The following is a 19,628-nucleotide window of genomic DNA, read 5'->3' as shown; positions in this document are numbered from 1 at the left end:
GTTCTCAGAGAACAGCCTCCATATAAGGGGAGGCACTGCCTACAGGTGCAGCCAACTCCTGTGTGGAGGCACAGATAGTAGACATTTTGCAGCTTGATGTTCATACATCTAAGCAGAGATTGATGACCAGCTTGTTGATAATCTGTGTGGTCATATGCATTCCCCTTGAAAACTGCAAATGAAATTGCTTGTTTGCATTTACTGATGGCATATATTTTTCGTATGTTTTACAGTATCATGGATCTATAAAGCTAAACTTTATCCTGTTTCTATCTTATCTGTTTGTTGACAATTTAAGCTTTTCAACTGTCTCATATTCTGTATGAAAAGAATGTTTCTTATTTGCTAAGTTTAAACCGGTTGCTTTAGCACATTGAGGTAGATGGTAGACACTGTGAAAATGTGAGCTAGAAACTCAGCCCTGATACATTTTCACTCTCTCTGTCACACTGTTCCCATCTGAAACACCTCAGGGTGGACACGTGGAAGAACAACACAGATTGTAACAGCTGGCCACGTTAGCCAGCTAAACGCCCTAACCTCCCATTTGAATCAATGGTGACAGTAAGGCATCACCAAAGGATAACTCAGAATGGAAACCTGCCTCAAGGGCTCGGTATTACCTGCTGCGCATTGACTGTACATCTGCTGACGGACTTGTGCAGTTTACTCTGTTATGTTACTGAGGTTGACTACCCAAATCTTGATGCTGTACATAGTGATTAAAATGCACACTTTCACATCCCTCCACTATATTCTTGTTCTGTGGTCCGTGGGCCACTAAAGAGAAGAGCTCCATTTCCACAGGACTACAGCCATGTCTCCCAGGGGCAATGTTTATTTCATTTTAGAGAGATTTAAATAAGCACCCAAACCCCATTGTATAAAAACAAGTTACACAGCTGTGTGAGCTATGGCTTTATTTTACTAAGTGTTGCACTGTGCTGCATTGAAAGTCAAGTAATACAAATTATGGAGGCAAGGTAAGTGTGTGTTGTTTCATTCTGACAGCAACTCTAGAAAAGTTTAACATTGCATGCACGAAGATGGTGTGTATCAGAGTAGCAAGATACAATAAAAACTTCCACTGTTGATTTGGTAAATATTTAAAAAGCTGTTCACTGACAATATGTATTTGACAGCTTTCCTACTGTATCAGTTCATAAAAGTTTTATTAGCCATTGTGTTGTTTCTGTGGGAATCCTGGAAATGGGAAATGTTTCCAGATGGCAAATTTTAAATAAAATAATGCACTCTTTAGCATTAAAAGCCAAGCAGAACCCAGGAGATCAATATGGAATTGGATCAAGATGCCAACAAGAAGCTGAGGTGGATGAGGAAAAAGGTGATGTAGAAGACAGCAGAGAGGAGACGGAACACGAAGATCAAGAAAAGGAAGATTCCTACAGCTTTCACAACAGTCCTGACGATTTGTATGCCAGCATACCTGATGAACTAGAAGAGAACAGAAAAGACTGCTTTATCTGTAAGAGGCCACCCCCTCCCCCCCCTCGAAATCTGCCTGGCATCCTAAGACAGGACAATCTGCACAATTTATCACAAGGTACGATCTTGGGAGGAAAATAACCCCAGATACAAACACGTGCAAGTGCAGACTAGGTGCTGCTGTAGAGATTATGTATGACCACTTCTAACAGCAGTAGCTAGGCAGTATAGCCCTAATTCTGCAAAGTAAGCATGTGCATATGAACTTTGCTGCATCAAGATATTCATCACCAGTTATGTCAGCTAATACTCTGGTATGGGCTGCTGGGTTCAGGTTTCAGGTTTTCCTCACTCTGCCCATCTCAGAGAGCTGCCAAATAATACATGATGCATTGGATTTACAAGAGAGGCTTGAAACAAAAGATTGAGCTTGCATTTTTGTCAACTTGACTTAAGTATTTACCATTTAAAAATAATAAATATTATCTTAATTTAATACAGCTTGGAATTTCACAGGTAGAATTAATAGAAAGTGACTGTGCGGAGAGAAGTAACGTACTATTTTATTACATTTTAGCCAATGTTGTGGATAGAAATAAAAAGCTATATTGTGTTGCAGATGGAAAAGAGAGGGAGAAATTGTGGCCTTTAATGAAATGCTTTGCCTTTTTTTTCTTGTCTTTTTAGTACTTCTGCCCCAGAGTAAAAATCTAAAATTTAGTGTTGTAGTTTGTTTCAAGTGATGAGAAGCCCAAAATACTGTTTGCATCTATTTCAGAAGGGATGATTATCATTTTTTCTCATTGGGAAAAATAAGTATGCAAAACAATTCAAGCTTAAATACTAGTCTTAAATAGTCACATAGGGAAAAATAAACCTTCATATTTGTCATGGACACTACTGATAAGTGTGCATACAAATTGCTTCTCAGTTTCTCTACTTCTTGTTACCGTTAACTCTGTTTTTAAATGTGGCATAACCTATTAAGTCTTAAATTACCATCACCAAGCACTTTGAAATTCACATAAGTAGGTAGAAATAACTTTCTAGCCTTATAGCCTGCTATAGGTAGGTTTTCATCCTGTTTTCTGCTGTGAAAGGAAAAGCTGGCTATATGCAGGAAGTCAGGTGGATTCTAAGAGAAAGAGGGGCAGAATAAAAATTAATGTTAAAGATGCGTTTTGCTTCCCATGAAATACTCAACTGCAGCTATATGTGTGTATAAATGAGGGGTCGGGTTTGGCATACAGGATTTGTTAAGTGTAGGTTTGATATAAATGCCGCTCCTGGAATAGTTCTCGTGTGGCTATACCATCAAGCAGTAATGTGACCCTCTCTACCAAATGCCGGTTGTCCGTATGGGGGTACCAGCAGAGAAAGTTTCTTGGCTACGTAGTGTCCTGTGCTGAATCCTGTGCTGATAAGGCAGAGTTCGTCTGAAAACGCTCCTGTGTGAATAGTTCATTTAAAACATGCTGTGAATTTTCCTGAATTCTTAGCCTGGGTTTCATCACTGGGGAATGGGGTGGGGAATATCAGAATTCCTCTAAGTGAGGATGATGCTTGCTTTCAAAGAGGAGCTCTAATGAGTCATTGCTACGTATTTTTAGTCAGACACTTGCTTTAGGTATTGCTGTGGAATACCTAAAAGGTAAGTCCCCTCTTCTTGAAGTCTTTGTTTTGGCAGTGGCATGAGAGTGCCCCCTGTGGGAGGCAGAAGAAAGAATATCCTGCAGAGAAAGAACTTTTATAGTGAGATGGAAACAAAATATTTTTCATATCAAATCTGGCAGGTGTATTAATCACACTTGTTGTTTTAAAACATTTTTATATCTTAACCAGAATACATGTTGATAGTACGTATTAATAATACATCCCATTTATAAATTACACATCCCATTTATAAATGGATCCCACTTACAAAGATTGTTTAGCTTCTCTGAACCCATAAACAGATGAAACAATTCTTTAAATAGCAGCCAAAGGATTGAGAACACCAGTAGTGACCACAGCCTAGTTTAGCAGATACACATGTACAGGCAGTAGATTACAACACGAGGGCAACGTGACTCAGTATGAGAATTCCAGGCAGGTCTACTGTTTTTGCAGGAAGGATGGGTAATCAGCACAAGGAAGTTACAAACATTTATAGGAACACCAGCCTCAGTAACAGCTTCTAACTAGCAGTTTGTGGGGTTTTTAAAGACAAATCAAAACAAACCCAGGTATCGGGAAACTCATCGATTCCTTTTAATGCTGTAAAATATAGAAGCTAAAGGAGAGCAAGTTCTGAGTAGGTGTACTATGAAGTATATGAAATATAGGGAGTACAAAGAGTCAGGGACGTTATTGGGGGGTGGTGTTGAATAGTCTTAGCATAGATTGTAAGAGCTGATAAATTTCGTCTACACTGTAAGGGGCTTTTTAAATTTTTTTCACCTTGTCCTACAGTAAAGCTTAGTAATCTGATGCGAAATCATGAGGAGGCAGTGAAGTTGGAATTATTCCTTTGGGACATCCTCTCTACTGCCTTAGATGATCAGAAGCCTCTGAAAAGCAGAGCACTTGAATTTAGAAGTGAAATTAGGTCTCTGAGTTACTTTAGGAAACTCTAAAACTTTAAGTCCTAATCTCCTTTCTTTATCCTATACATGAAACACAATGCCTCGCTTTTTCAGAGAGGAATTTTGTGGAGGACAGAAGTGAAAGAGAACATAGTGATGGACTCGTAACAGCATGCTACAGAGAAGACCAAGATACATGCGAGGGAGACAGCGAGGAGGAACACCCATACACTTTTGCGACTCTGGACGAATCTGTGTACGATTTCATACTGGCTGAGGAGGAGGAGGAGAAGAAGAAAAGGAAAGAACGCAGATCTTTCATCATGAACAGGCCGCCAGCCCCTGCCCCTCGTCCCATATGTTCACCGGTCAGAGAGGAGAACACTCCCTATATAGTACAAGGTTAGTGCTGCTGCTTTGTAAATATTTGCTGGTAGAATATAGATATGGCTCGTCTATTTGATGAATAATATTTTTTAAAAGACTAAGATCCTTGTTCAGTTACTTTCAAACCAACAAATTGGTTGAGTCAGTCAACCTATTCTCACCTTTCAAATGAGCTGAGAACATCTCTGACTAATGTTAATTTTCAATTTTCATCTCAGATAGCATCACTTTTTTGGTTTAATTTCACAAAAATTATGACAATATGATGGAAAATTAAGAATCACTGGGCTAGTTGTGTGTCTGTTTTAATGGTGCGGTACAGAATGTGCTATTTGAATCGCCTTTCCTTTCAGTTTCTTTATCGAAATGCTTTTACTTAATTCTAAGAGAGAGATTTTAGCCATATTTTTTTTTCTAATGAGAACAGTAGGGAGAAATGCCTGTGTGAGAACTCCTCTTTCAAATATCCTTTCTCCAATGCAAGATGTCAGAAATGGCCACCTGAGGAAGGATTATGTCCTTTTACTATTTCTGTGAAAACTGGGGGACCTTTTTGAGTTTATTCATGGAAGTATAAGGCTGGAAGAGATTTCAGGTATTTTGTAGGTCAATTCAGACTGAAGCCAAACTTCAAAATAACAAAAGGCATTTCTGTGAACCTACTGCAGAGATCTCTCTGTAAGCCCCAAAATCCATACTGCCTGCATTTCCAGCCTCCTCTACAAAAACCTGCCAATGAATAAGAATATGCATAAGAATAAATGGTAGAAAACAAGGCTGAGAAAGGACACCAGTAGATTGCTTAATCCATCCAGTGCATGTTTTGCACTAAAACAGGATTAATACTACTCAGATCATCCTACCAAATACAGAGGAGCACCTCCTTTTTCATGCCTATTTCAGTCAGTGATTTATTTTATTCTTCCTAGCTAGCTCTCTTCCTCCAGGCTGTATAACTCCAGGTGAGGGCCAGAATGCGTGGGCTAATGCGTTCATCATTTAGTTGCTCTTTTTTCAGCATGTTCAGGAGGTATAAGGATGAATCATTACAGTAGTTAAAGTGTAATCCAAGAACAGATGTGTATAGGGGGCCTTTTACAACTACAAAAGTCCTGAAATGGTTGCTTTTACTGAGATTGCTAGAGCAGTGTCTCAAATCTTGGTCCTCCATCATTATAGACAGGCCAGTGACTTGAAAACCCTGACTGTGAAGATGCATTATTTGGGAGATTGCTTTTACTGTCTTTTATTGCACTAGAGTGTTTCTGCTTTGTCTAGCCTAACTGTTCACCAGGGAAGAGACTATCAGAGCAACTGCCTTGATGGGACCGTGGTTCTTTTACAACATATATATATATATATCTATATATATATATACACACACACACACATACATACATACACACACCTCCAAGGTTTTTAGCTTTGCTTTTATAAGCAGGTGGTGGTAGACAAATTAGTTTCCTGTTGTTCTGTGAAATCAGCCTCTGGCTCAAGTTGATTTACTTACACAATAAATGAGAAAAGTGGAAGTGCTTCAAGAAAGCTTCAGTTGACCACTCAGGCCTCTGTTTTGCCTGGGCGTCCTGCTAGTTCCAGATCTGGAGTTTCTCACTCTTCTGTTTTGTGCAGGGATTCCCGAGATAGACAGTGACGTTTTAGACAAAACTGATGTATATTCAGCTGAAAGATTTTTATTGCTACTTGGAATGGCAATTTTTGTCCTTCTCCACAGTGGTTAAAAAATTCTTCATCCAGTCCAGCAATATCTCAGTTTCCAGTTTATTATATTAAAACTGCTTATAATTGGAAAAAAAAAACAACATTGTTTTGGCTGTAAGAACCAGAAAATTTCATTCCAGTCCATCATTAAAATCTGCATGTGTTTGCAGCCATTGCTTTATAATTTAATCTAATTGGTATAAAATAAAATCAGTCTGACTAGTGCATATACACATTTTTCATCCTTCAAATAAATTGATGATAGTTCCAGGTTTTGTTTTCATATGTTATGTTAGAAAGAGCATTGCGGAAGTTGCAAAGTCAAATAATCAAGAAGTTAGAACTGATGCAGTTTTGCTGTTTTACCTCTTTCTCCCTGCCACAAACATTACAATCAGTCTTCAAGTATATAGCCGTGTGCTGCTATTTATCACAGATATTTTGTTTCATCTAAAGTGGATGAGCATAAGATGCAAAACTCTTAGTCTTTGTCATTCCCATTTTTGTTTAAAATATAATTCATGCCTGCCCTAGGTCCAGTGTGTTGTTTCGGACTCTCCTGTGATAAACCCTTTGATTTGTTCTGTATCCATTGAGTTTTTGGATGCCCAATATGAAGTAACTAAGATGCTGTTCTTGAGATTAACAGCATTATATAATACTTCACTCATTCAAAGCAGAGACCCCATTGACTTGAGTGGCCACTACAAGTGCTCCGAACTTCAGATTGAATCATTGGTGTGTCTAGGCAGCACCCTAATGTCAGGGATTCACCATCCCAGTTGCTGGCTTAAATGACTTGTCTGGGGTTATGCTGGGGCTTTGTTGAAGAGAGAAGCCCTGTTCCGCAGAGCAACTTTTAGTTACTTAACTGAGGCATCCTTCCCTCCTCTGTATTCTCTCTCCATTCACTAAATACCTTTTAACTTCTAAAACAAATTAAATAATATTCCTGTAAGAAACAGTTTGTCTTCACTGCACAGTTCTGGTTGATCTTCAGAACCGTTCCCTTCTGGTGTGCAGCAAGACACAGGCCCTATGTGAAAAATGGGATTAGAGAATGGAGCATGATGCACAGAGGAGGGCTGTGTTAAGGTGACGCAGTCACCCCCAGCTGGATCCCCATGTACTTTGGGAGTTCATGGAAAGAACAAGCTTCATGCTGCATAGATTGCAGGGGCTGTTGTGATAGTGCCATGCAGAGATGCGAGAGGAGGATTTCTTTTTGCCCTTTATGTACCCACAGAGGTGATGGAAAATTATGGGCTCATTTATTGGAAAAAAAAAAAGTGTAAGCATTGCATAGCAGAAATGCCTTTTGCCTCTTGGATTGCGGCTGGTGCCTCCTTTGTAATTCATTTTTTGTATCCATCAGGGCAAATCAAGTGGCTGAATTCCTGTGCGGGCTTTCACCACACATTGAAGTCCATGAAGTTACAAAAGAGTATCTTTTCCTTTAAGCATAAGTGGTGGTGGTTTCATGAGAACAGCAACAAAGAAAGTGAGCAAATAGCCCTCTTTGTAATAAGTAGCTTTCAAATACATGGAAGCTCAAGTTTCCTGCTCGTGTAGATTACCACTTGGTGCTCTGCAGAACAGCCTGATGGAACTGTTGATCTATAGAACACAAACATGGAAGTTCACAGGCCTGTTTTTAGAGTCTCTTTCAGAGCAGGATCTACACTTCAAAACCTAGGCAGTAGACACTCAGTGATGCAAGTTGTCATAACTGAACTACTGCAATTTACAGTTTGAGCATCTGACATGAATTTGCTGACAAATAAATTCTTGAAACATGACCGAGTTGAAAGATTTAAAACATAACTCTTTTAATTGCTTTTATTCAGTTCCATTTATTCTGTTTTCAAATTTTAATGAACGTGCAAACTACTGTATGGAACACTGTTAAATGTACTGCATCTTTAACAAACAGAGAGTACATTTGTTCTTTAATTTAGACCACTGCAAGAATTCTGCCTTCTGTGTGAAAGGCTCATCAACCAATGGAGCTGCAAACTGGTGCCAAATAGCTTGTTGTCCAGATGGTATGCACTCTTAGTGTGCTCCCTTTCCATTCCTCAAGCGCTTAGTATTCCTTTGTAGGTTATCTCAGTGTTTTTCAATTGTGCGCTGCCAAAACAACTGTTAAATAAATGTATGAAGGTGTTGTGTTTTCAGTTTACAGTGCAATTGTAATGTTCCCTATTGATACCAGATTTGGTTGAGCTGGAAACAGAAGTCCCTGGTGTATTCCTAGGACAGGTGCATGAGTTTCTGTAATGCCTCTCTACCATTTCTGAAGTCTGACATACCAGGAATGCCTCAGGGCTTAAGGATTACATTACTTTCCTGGTTTGATCATTTACCTCTTATCAGAGACCACCAGTATGAGAGGGGTTCTCTGCAGCAAGGACACCTGTCCTACCACAGCATAAATAAAACTTCACCTGCTGTAGCTTTTGTTCCTTTGCAAACCTCTCACAAATCCCTGAAGGGATGCATTTTCCCTCTGTGCGCTGGAAACACTTTACTATTAAAGATAGCTGTCTGTGGGACCTCACACTAGGGTTAAAAGTTAGCAGTGGAAAAATGTTTCCCAGTTACTATCCCAGAAGAGAATAGCATTCTCATAGCTCATCAAAATCAGAGGGTATGCAGAAAAAGTAGCAGCCAGTGGGTATTTTCAGGGAGGCAGAGTATCCCATGTCCAGAATGGACAACATAAACCCAAATGAAATGAAAAAACAAAATCCAGAACAGAACTGTTAGTGTCTTGGAAACTTATCAGGCTGATTACTGGGAACTATAGTGATCGCATCCTGAGTTAGTAATTCTTATTATGCAGATTGTTTAAATGCTCTAAAGCAGGGGTTTCCAAAGTGGAAGCCTCAGCATCCATGCAAACTGCAAAACATTTATGTCCCACAGAGGGATTTTTTAGTACTTTCCTACAGTGAGTATAAAGTACTGCACTGCAGATGAATTTCATTATGTATCCCCAACTTAAGGGTGTTTTTCCATGAATAAAATACTAGGAACCACTGTTCAGCTGTCTTAGAACACTTAGACTGTTTTTACAGACCCGGTTGGGAAGTGGTATATTGGCTTCATCCACTGTGCTCATTCAATCAGATTTTTTGCTACTTTAACTTTGGTAGATTGAAACGTGTACTGAATAAGGTGCACAGAGAGGAAATATTTATAGGATGCTGCCTGGTTGAAAAGCAAACTGTTCTAAATAGTGTATTTCTGGTAAAACCAGATATAGAGTCTTTCCCTTTTTGCTTTTCTCTACGGAAGAAAAATGGGACTGCAGAGATATATTCAGGTTTTACACACTGGAGCAAATATTCTTGAGTATATCACTAGAGTCCTTCCAACTTCCATAGTTAAATTTCTGACAAGAGCAACAGTGGGAGAGTTCTTTTCATTGTGTATGGTACAGAAAGTACATTGACACCGCCTTCTGAACAGCATCTTAAACTAACCGCCAGTACCTATTCTTCTCACTGTAAGAAAGCGTTCTGGTATTACTTTTATTGTCTTGCCGCAGTGTAGGGGAGCCCTCTCTGTGTAGTCTCCTGAGGTCCCTCCCTGACCAAGGTTGCTGGGATTGTAACAGATTTGAGCTCATATTTGACAGACTCAGAATCTCGCTGCAAATTGGGAAGAGAATTGCTGGTGAGCATGTGTTTATTTTTGGATTAATGTTTTCACATTGTCATTACGCTGTGATTCTTTTTAAAGTCATTTTACTTTTGATCTGAGAAAACTAGGTGTTTTTCAATCTCAGCTGACTAATTATGTGGCTGTGGAAGGTAGAGGCTGACAACAGCCTGTATAAGTTGTAATGAGTGGATGTGATGCTGTAGCTGAAAATCTCAGGCAGCATGCATTGGGCCACCGCAAATAACAGAGCAGCATGGCAGTTTGATACTTCCACAAGTGCATTTGGCATCACCTAGTCTTCATTCTGATGCAATGACTGCTGTATGTTCTCTTAAACGTCTTAAGTGTCAGGCAGCAGACTTGGAACAGATCAGAACTTCTGTAGCAGTTTAGATGTGGTCACTGGTTTTCTCACACCAGTGCAGTTAAAACTGGCCAGTCTTTTTCCCCTTGCTTCTGACAGTGTAAGTGCATTCAGGCACCTGTGCTACCATGACGGGACAGTTTCTGGGACCTGAGCCTTTGTCACCTTGCATAGCACAGCACAGGCATCCCTTCTCCAGAGTGCTTGGACCTAACTAGACCAGGGTCGTGAGGCAGGCTGATACACTTTCTGTTCTGGGCTCAGCTATGTTGCCTTGGAAAAATAAAAAAGGCCATACTGTTTACAGTGTCCCATTTCCTTAGCTGATTTCATGTTATGAATCACTGGAATTTTTTGGTTTAATCTTAAATATGTGAAATACTTTGTATAAATTTTAGGAGTGGTCCTTAATCATCTCGCACAGAACTTCTTGGTTAGCATTGCATAGATGACCTCTGTCTAGTCCTCATGCTGGGTGATGCTCAGTGTGTTAGCAAACAAAACAGACAAAAGGAGAATGAGATCTAAAAAGATGTGAACAAACATCTGCAGAGTTCTCATCTCCTGAATAATAAGCATCATTCTACTATATTTCTTCCTTAGTATTCTCTGTGTATTTGTCATCCCTTGCTGTGCTACATCTAATTTACAATCTCATCCCTACCAGAAAAAGAACTTGCAAGTTTTATTTGCCTAGGTACTATGCACACACAGTTTAAATGTTAAAATGTTTAAATAATGGGGAAAAAAATGGAGTGGGCAAAGATAGGAGTCTCTCTCTTCAACATATCCCAGCTAGCACGTCACCCCTCCTTCTCCATTCTTCTGTTAATCATGAGTTAATTGTGTGACAATTCTAAAATGAATGAAGAAAAACCTACTAAGAACAAGGAGGAAGCTTACAAACTTGCTGTAATTTGCAACTGAGTTGAGATGTGTTAATAAGTGCAACCCTAGTGTATTAATTAATTTGCATTATCACTTAGCCTTGTGTTTCTATAAAGATTTTGTTCCCCTGGATTTTAATTTTGAATGTTTCCTAAGTAAAACAGTCATGGCGATAGATAATTTTGTTTGGAACATCAGCTCAATGAAGCTGATGAATAAATGCATCTTGAATTTCCCTAAGCAAACTGAATTCAAATTAGCGATATTTATTGATTTTTTCTTTTTGCCGTGTCTTTTCTCCTTTGTGTTTGTTCTGCTGAAAGTCTTGAGCAAGTAGGTAAGTATTAGGCATGATTAGCTCACATATTCATCCAGAGGGTAGGTTCATCGGTCTGGCTTTACTTGAATTGCTAGTGTATAGTGGCAAACTGTTGCTTGATTTTTAGAGGTAATGTTGCTAATACAACAAATTAGGCAACATCCCTCATAGTTCAGATGGGTAAAGTAAAATGTAAATTAGAAACCATATCTTGGTTGATCATTGCCTCTTAACTGATACGCGTTGTCCTCTCCCATAATGTAACTCTTTCCACATTTTGATTACCCGTGTTTCTAATTATATCATTTCTTACTGGCTTATCAGTAAACAATTTTTGAAGTGTCATAGTGCATCTATGATTCCTTACCATTGCGGCTTTGTGTTAGAACCTCAATTAATTCTGAAAATCAAATTCCTGTTCTTTTTGTCAACCTGCAGCTATTGTAAAAAATTCATTCTCTCTTTCTAGACCCTTTATACTTATCACAGTTTCTTGCACAGTGTGTGACTATAAAATGTTCTTCTTGGTGAAGAATTATACACAAGAGACTTAGATTTCAAATGTTTCTAGCCCTTCTATTTGTGGTGATAACCAGGAAAATATTAACCACATTTCAAGCCTCGTAACATTATTCACCTGCATGTGCAGACAGCCTGAAGCAATGTTGTTGTGAATGAGTGGTTAGGTCGCTTAAATCATCACCGCCACAGATATTTGTAAATAGTGATTTTAATAGAAATTTATAAAAGGGTGATTTAACAGAGTTCGATGGCAAGGTTCACTCTATTACTTATTAAATGAATGGAATATATGGAGAGAGAGAGAGAGAGAGAGAAAAGAGAATACAAGGGGTGGGGTAAAGGAGGCCCTCCTGTTGAGTCACGGGGTTCAGAACGGACCCCCTTGCTTTCTAAACTCCTTCTCAGAGAGGAGCCCAGGTGTGGCTGCATCCAATCCTAGTCTCAGACTTCGTCAACGGTTTATGTCTAAGGATTATATGTATTTAGCAGCAGTTTAGGTTTATTCACAATAAGGAGAGAATCACAGGAATTTAGTAGTAACTAATCATTGGTTACTCTAGCATCTACAAAGTGATTAAATAAAGCTTACTACAGTATTTGTATAATACACACACACACCATCACACTAGGCCTAATAAAAGAATACCTCTTAAAAATCTGCACGAGTTTGATATGCGCAGATAAAGATGCCCATCAAAAATTCCCCTCGAGTTCAGTGAAATACTCACTTCCATGATTGTCTCAACGGGCGAAGGGTTGAACCTCAAGGAGTGAAGGGCACTGGAGATGAGCCCAGGTCCTGTCGCCAGGCCTCCGTATGCAAACTTAAGAGTTCGCAGCTCTGAGAAGTGTCCCACTCAGAGGGAGATACTGGTGCAGCCCGCTGTGGTCCAGGAGAGCTCAAAGGGTCTCCCTTGGTACCACTGTTTATAGGGTTGTGAGATGATTGAATTTAGGCATCAGTAAATTTCCATTCTGGCCACAACTGCGGTCAGTTATTGCTGAGTTCTCATTAATCTCAGCAAGGCAGGTATGATCCTCCTGTACCGATCCGCCTGAGTTACCATCCACAATGAGGTGTTCCCAGGCTGTCAAGGGGTAACTGATTATGCCAGGTGGGATCAAGGCATTCTTGTTCCCCAGCTCAACCGTGCAAGAGTGCCTGGTACGACCAAGGGGCGCCTGGTCGCCAGACTCATGGCTCAGAGGCCAAGCCTTGGCAGGGGTCCCTGTGGTCGTAAGGTGGTCGAGAGGAAGCTGGGGGAGGGGGGCGGCGGCGGGGGGGGGTGCACCACCACAAACATCTGTAGCTAGTCTGATTGAGATAAAAAAGGCAATTCAGAGTTCTTTGGATCCCGCTTGCTTTCCAAGCCTTCTGTTAGGGATTTTCCCAGACTTCTGCATATTGCCACAAAATTTGTGTTTTGTCACACTTGTTTTCTAGTTTCATGTCCTACTAGGAAATACTGCAGTAGTTTCTTACTCTCTGAGTTTGCTTTTCTGGAGAAATATTGAGGTTACATTACATTCCTAAAAAGCAATCTTAACTACCTAAGACATAAAAATGTATTTAGGGCATGCGAAGAACTTCATCTGTGTCCTGTAGCAACTGAAGAGAGGAGAGGGAATAAAGTGGAATTACTTTATTATTTCTGTCAGTCTCCTTTAATCCTGAGAAACTGAGAAATTCCGCTACTGTATCCAAGCATTTAATAAGTAATTAGAATGTGAGAATGAAAGAGTAAATTGCCGGACTCTTCCCTAAACCTGTGGCAGTCGTATAGTTGTGTGTGCATACGTCTTTCCAGGCATTCCAGAAACAGGAATTTGTTTTCATTGACCTCACCCACACTGAATACTTGCTGCCAACCAAATCATTTCAGCAAGATGTGGCATGTGAAGTGGTTTTAACAATTTTACTTTGAACTGGAAGAGTAATTCCACTTTTGATTACTCCAACACTGCAAAACTCAGCAGAAATTTCAAAGCCTATCAATTAAAGTGCTTTCCAATCAGGGACATTGTTGAGTATATCCCTTCTCCTCCTTATGCAGTAAAATTCAGGCTGCTTGCATTACCTCTGTGTTCTGGTTACTTTAATTTCTTCTTTAAAAAGAGAATACTATTTCAAGTATAGAAGAAAACACTGCAACCATATTTAGCAGGATTCTTTGAGAATTACAGTGAAGAGTATTACAAAAGTTAAAATCTCTCAGTGTTAGGCTGAAGCTAGGGACATAACATCAGCGGATTGTGCTGCCTGTATAGTTTTTTTACTCTCTCCATTTAGCCTGAGAACATTTTAAGGAACATCAAGTCCCCAGCTGTTTTCATTCATCACCTTCCATACAAGCCTACTCAGGAGTTAGCGTAAAGACTTTATTCTGCAGTGTAGAAAAGACACCCTTAGGAATTGCTCCTTCCTCACCTCTGCACGTAGCACACGCAGACTTTAGATGTCACAGCAGTCTTGATCGTCCGTTTTACAAGTTTCCCTGAGAGAAGCGGATGCATCGTACAAGGGAGCCTGAGCAGGCAGACAAGGAGCAAACTAAGGTCCACTGGGTTTCCCTGGTCAGCAGGAGCAAGAAGCCAGGACCCCAGGGTACCATGCAGAGTGTGTCTGCTCTGCCGCTCGAGCAGAGCTCCGTTGTACTGGGCCTTGGTCCCCAAGCAAATAGGTGCTCCATTGAACGGGCACATTTGCTGCATGGCAGTGATGTCAGAAAGATTACTTAATGAGAAGGAATTATTCTAGATTATCAGTTTGTTTAGCTAAAATCAGAACTGAGACTTCAGAGGGAAAGCCTGTATGGCAGTAGGTAAGTCAGAAACCAAGCAATTCCCGCCTTCTGGGTTTTACGTATGCCACCAGCAAAAGTGTGACTGCAGCATTTCGGGACATATCCAGGCTGGCTGTACTCTGGGCATCTCACAGGAATGGGGATGGTGGGCTACGCTAATAGAATAAGCGATCATGCTTTGCTGTTCCTAGTGCTTGAGTAAAGTAGACAAAAATATACACATACTCTTTCTTAAGCGGTGTCATTATTCTCACCTAATACTATTGGTTTTTTCTGCCTTAGCTTTCCCCGTAAAATAAGCAGCAGGCTACAGTAGGTATCTCTATCATGTGAAGAATCCAAGATCTAGCTGTTTTTTCTAAACAAGTAATATGTTAATGCCATAAGTCTATTTTATTTTCTTCAAAGCTTCTTGTCATGGTATCTGCAATATCAGTAATCCTGCCATTCTGTGCAACAGAACAGTTTTTCAAGTAATTAACATTAGACTGACAAGTGGGTTGAGAAGTACTCCTAGGCTAGAACAAGAAATTTATTCCAGCCTGCTTTCATGAGCCTCCTTCCTTCGTTCAGAATGTGTGATATTTTTATTGCCATTTTTTACCAACTTCCTTATATTCTTAATTTTCTTGTAGTGTTTCAGCAAAAGGCCACTCAAGCGCCCAGTGACGACGACAGGACGTACTGCTATGCCAGGAAGCCCGGTACAGAATTTAATTTAGCTCTTCGACTGCCTTGATGCTTTTCAGTAGAACTAGTAGAGATTTGCTGTGACTTGATTTTGACTGATTTAGTATCTGTTTTCCCACATATGATTTATATCCTTAATGGTATTGTACCATTAAGAGATCAGATTAAAGAAAGAAAAATAAAAGTTACAGTCTTGTGGGAAAGACTTGTAGAGTCAGAGTTACTTTAGGCTTTTCTGTTTCCTTTCTCCATTGTCATTAAAACCAAGCAAAGGAAGGACGGGAGGGCTCAGCTGTGCACTAATTCCAGCCATGGAAAGGCAGCAGTGTGGGGAGCAATAGTTCTCTCCTGGGTACCCCAAGATCCATGTAAAACTAATTACTCATGGCAGTCCAGTTGTTACTTGAGTTGTAGCACATCAAAATGTTGCTACCATAAATTCCATTAATGGGACCCTAAAATAATTAACAATGTTACGTACAAAATTAATGAAGACTGAGTGAAGATTTTTCTTCCCTCTTTTGTTAACAAGTAGCAGGTCAGGATTAAAGCATATAGAGCAGCACGTAATCGCCTATTTATTTCTGCAGTGGAGAACTGCAGTCTCCAGTGCTTCTGACGTTACTTTTCATGAATGCTAAACCACTTAAGAAAAGAATACAGGACCTTTTAGATCTTACTATGTTGGAATATTGGTAGCATACCTCTGCAGACCAACCTAGTGGCCTTCTATGATGGAGTGACTACATCAGTGGACAAGGGAAGAGCTACAGATGTCATCTGTCTGGACTTCTGTAAGGTCTTTGACACGGTCACTCAAAACATCCTTCTGTCTAAATTGGAGAGATATCGATTTGATGGGTGGACTGTTCAGTGGATGAGGAATTGGCTGGATGGTCACATCCAGAGGGTAGTGGTCAATGGCTCAGTGTCCAGATGGAGATCGGTGACAAGCGGTGTCCCTCAGGGGTCTGTACTGGGACCAGTACTGTTTAATACCTCCATCAATGGCATAGACAGTGGGATCGAGTGCACCCTCAGCAAGTTTGCAGATGACACCAAGCTGAGAAGTGCAGTTGACGTGCCTGAGGGACGGGATGCCATCCAGAGGGATCTGGACCAGCTTGAGAAGTGGGCCCATGGGAACCTCATGAGGTTCAACAAGGCCAAGGGCAGCGTCCTGCACCTGGGTCAGGGCAACCCCCAGTATCAATACAGGCTGGAGGATGAAGGGATTGAGAGCAGCCCTTTGGAGAAGGACTTGGGGGTACTGGTGGATGAAAAGCTGGACATGAGCTGGCAATGTGTGCTCACACCCCAGAAAGCCAGCCGTATCCTGGGCTGCATCACAAGAAGCGTGGCGAGCAGGTCGAGGGAGGCGATTCTGCCCCTCTGCTCTGCTCTGGTGAGACCCCACCTGCAGCACTGCGTCCAGCTCTGGGCTCCTCAGCACAGGAAGGACATGGACCTGTGCGAGCGGGTGCAGAGGAGGGCCACAAAAACGATCAAAAAAAAAAAACCCAAACAGAAATAAGAAAGGGGGGGGGCACCCTAAAGATGGTATGCTTTTATTGATGTTGGATTATAAAATCACTGCTTACATGCCTTTGTTGAAAAAAGTGCTTGCATCATAAAGACAAAGGAATGAAACGGGTTAATAACATTTTCTGCCTTTATCTTTCTGCATTTTGTAGCAGCACACAGGGGCCACACTGACACAGCGACCTATAACACTGTGAAACACAACGTCCCCACTGAACAGGAAGAACTCATCCGCTTGCAGGAGCAGGTGAAAAAGGGGGTGATTTCTGTGGATGAAGCCCTTGACAGATTTAAACAGTGGCAGAATGAAAAACGGAGACTACAGTCCACTCAGCAGGTATGAGTCTGAAATTTATGTTTCTTGACGGGAATCTTGATCAGAAGTTCCAAAAACAAACTCTTGTATTTTGGCTCCTACATGTGAGGTCAAAAACAAGAGTCATGATTTATATGCCCATCAGCTCCCAAGGAACTTGCTGCTATGGTTCTGAATCTTCTAGATACCCGTTTCCACTGTTGTTTGATTACTTCCTGAATTTATTTTGCCTAACTTCAGGTGCTGTTGCATTTGGTTAAAATCCTGAGTTAAATATCTTTGTCTTTTAAGACTTTTGTTCTAAACTGCTAGGTGATGCTTAGGTCTATGCATCTTTTATGAAACCACATATATAACAGAAACATAACTTCTATAACAGAAACATAACTATATCAAGCATACACTGTTAATATATATTGACTTACATCAGGCTTTATGCCTATCTGAAAGTGTTGAATCTACTTAGTGAAATTCACAATTGTTAGCCGTGCTCTTCAGCTCCTTTATATTCAGTGTATGGAGTAAATTGAGGTGCACAAAACCAGGATTTACAAAAGCCCACACACTGAGTCACTGAAAGAACTGCATCAAAGCTAGAAGCTAAGGAGAAAGGCACGGTGAGGAGGTTTGTTAATTACTTGTAACAAAACAGCTGGAGGAAGAGGTTATGCCTTCATTTTATATGAGGTCGTGCATTAACAAAAATATTTTCTCGTTGTCCTGTAAGTGCATTTAGTAGAAAGAGGAAAAGCAAAGCTAGTCTATTACTCCACAGAGCGGGAGAGCTATCAGATGCTGCGATGCTGCCACGAAGGAGGGATTAAATGCTCTCTGTGTTTCTATTTACTGAAGAAAGAGTATGAGCTTTGTCAGCACAGTGGAACACTTAACAGCAAAAGTGCAAGGGCTTACAACAGTTTAGGAGCCCAGTTCCCAGGCTGGGCACCAGCAGCACAGCACCAGCTGCTCGGCAGCTGTGCGAGAGCATGGTGGATGCCCCCTTCCGAATCTGTCTGCAGCCAAACACACAGATGGGAATTGCTGATATTGCTCTATCAGTCAGAGGAATTACTGAAGGAGGAAGAAGATGGTATCTAGTCTGTGCAAAGATAGCAGCACTAAGTTGTAAGCCTGTATTTCAAGGAGGATTTACTTGGCCTGTTTTCACTGCTTCAGGGAAAAAGCTACTTTCTAGTGGTGGTTAATAACCCTGCATTGCATGTATGACTTTTCTTTGGTTTTGTACCATAGAAAAGTCTTTCACTGTTACCCCAACATGAATATGATGAATTTACTTCATGATATCACTGCAGTTGCCTGGTCTTCACTGGGATTTTTGAGGAAAAATCGCTTGTCCAAAGCAAAAAATAAACTCCCAGGCCTCTGTAATCTAACACCAGAATTGATACAACTTACTGACAGGAAAAACTCCACAAGACTCTTAGGTATAAAATGCTAAAATTAGGATCTACTTATAGTGCATCATAGACATTTTTCAGTCTTTTAAAATTATTTTTCTGGAGAGAGAGAAGCTTGGTGTTCAGAATGCTAAAGAACCCAGCTTTTTACACTTATTCATTATGTCTACAGTAAAATTCCATTACTGATTTCTGCTGCTGGTTTTATGCTTGTTTTTTTACTTAAAGGAAAAAGTGTGCTACCTTAGAGACACCACTATTGGAAACAGACTAGAAAAGGAAAACCTGAATGGTAAGTTGCACTTTCTTTGCCGTTCAGAACACTGAAGCCTTGAACTGTAAGTGTACTGCAAAGGTCTGATCCAAAGCATAAGCAGACTTTTGGATCGGGCATTGAATTTGTAATGAGCATTTTCTGTATCTGACCACATTTCAGTTATTTTAGTGTAATCAGGCCTTCAGCACAGTCAAGATTTCATCCCAAAGATGAGCTCACTGAGTTAATGGGGCAGAAAATTTACCAAGTCTTTGTGGCTCAGCTTTTCTGTAGCTTCATCACAATTAGGGTAGATGATTTCTTTAGAACAATTTACTTGATGACTTCAATGTTTTATTTGTAAATCAGCTGTCAATTTGCACTTGCAAATTCTTGATGAACTTTCCACTGCTACAGCAGTTTAGTATTGTGAGTGATTAATAAAAGCTGTACCATTTGTCATTTAAGACGCTTTTTTCCTTTTGCGATTGAATGTCATCTACAGCACTATAAATCACCTGCATTTCCTGCAAATGATTTTCTCTTGTTGATATGAAAAGACTGTATTAGATGGTATTGACTTTAGGTCTATGATTTCTGTAAAGTTCAGTACTTATGCGTTCTTGGAAGGGAAATCTAGTATTTCTTTTTTTCAAATTGGCCTTCATACCATTTGTACATCACTATTTAAAATTATCACCTGTGTTATTTCCTTACTGCA

The 19,628-nt window shown here is 40.3% G+C and overlaps 1 protein-coding gene across 1 annotated transcript in view; it reads left to right on the top strand.

Moving 5' to 3' along the window:
- The window catches only part of BANK1 (B cell scaffold protein with ankyrin repeats 1), a gene marked incomplete at its 5' end in the record, with an annotated part of 136,431 nt that overhangs the window by 110,443 nt on the left and 6,360 nt on the right, over positions 1-19,628 (top strand). Inside the window, 5 exons of the mRNA XM_082315052.1 lie at positions 1,262-1,564; positions 4,125-4,412; positions 15,321-15,389; positions 17,070-17,254; positions 18,880-18,943. Of these exons, the coding sequence (XP_082171178.1) occupies positions 1,262-1,564; positions 4,125-4,412; positions 15,321-15,389; positions 17,070-17,254; positions 18,880-18,943 (909 nt within the window). The remainder of the gene's footprint in view (positions 1-1,261; positions 1,565-4,124; positions 4,413-15,320; positions 15,390-17,069; positions 17,255-18,879; positions 18,944-19,628) is intronic.

The sequence above is a fragment of the Platalea leucorodia genome, assembly GCF_965183815.1.
Source record: "Platalea leucorodia genome assembly, chromosome: 6".
In the NCBI taxonomy this organism is placed as follows: Eukaryota; Metazoa; Chordata; class Aves; order Pelecaniformes; family Threskiornithidae; genus Platalea; species Platalea leucorodia.
This window is presented reverse-complemented; position numbering and strand designations above follow the sequence as displayed.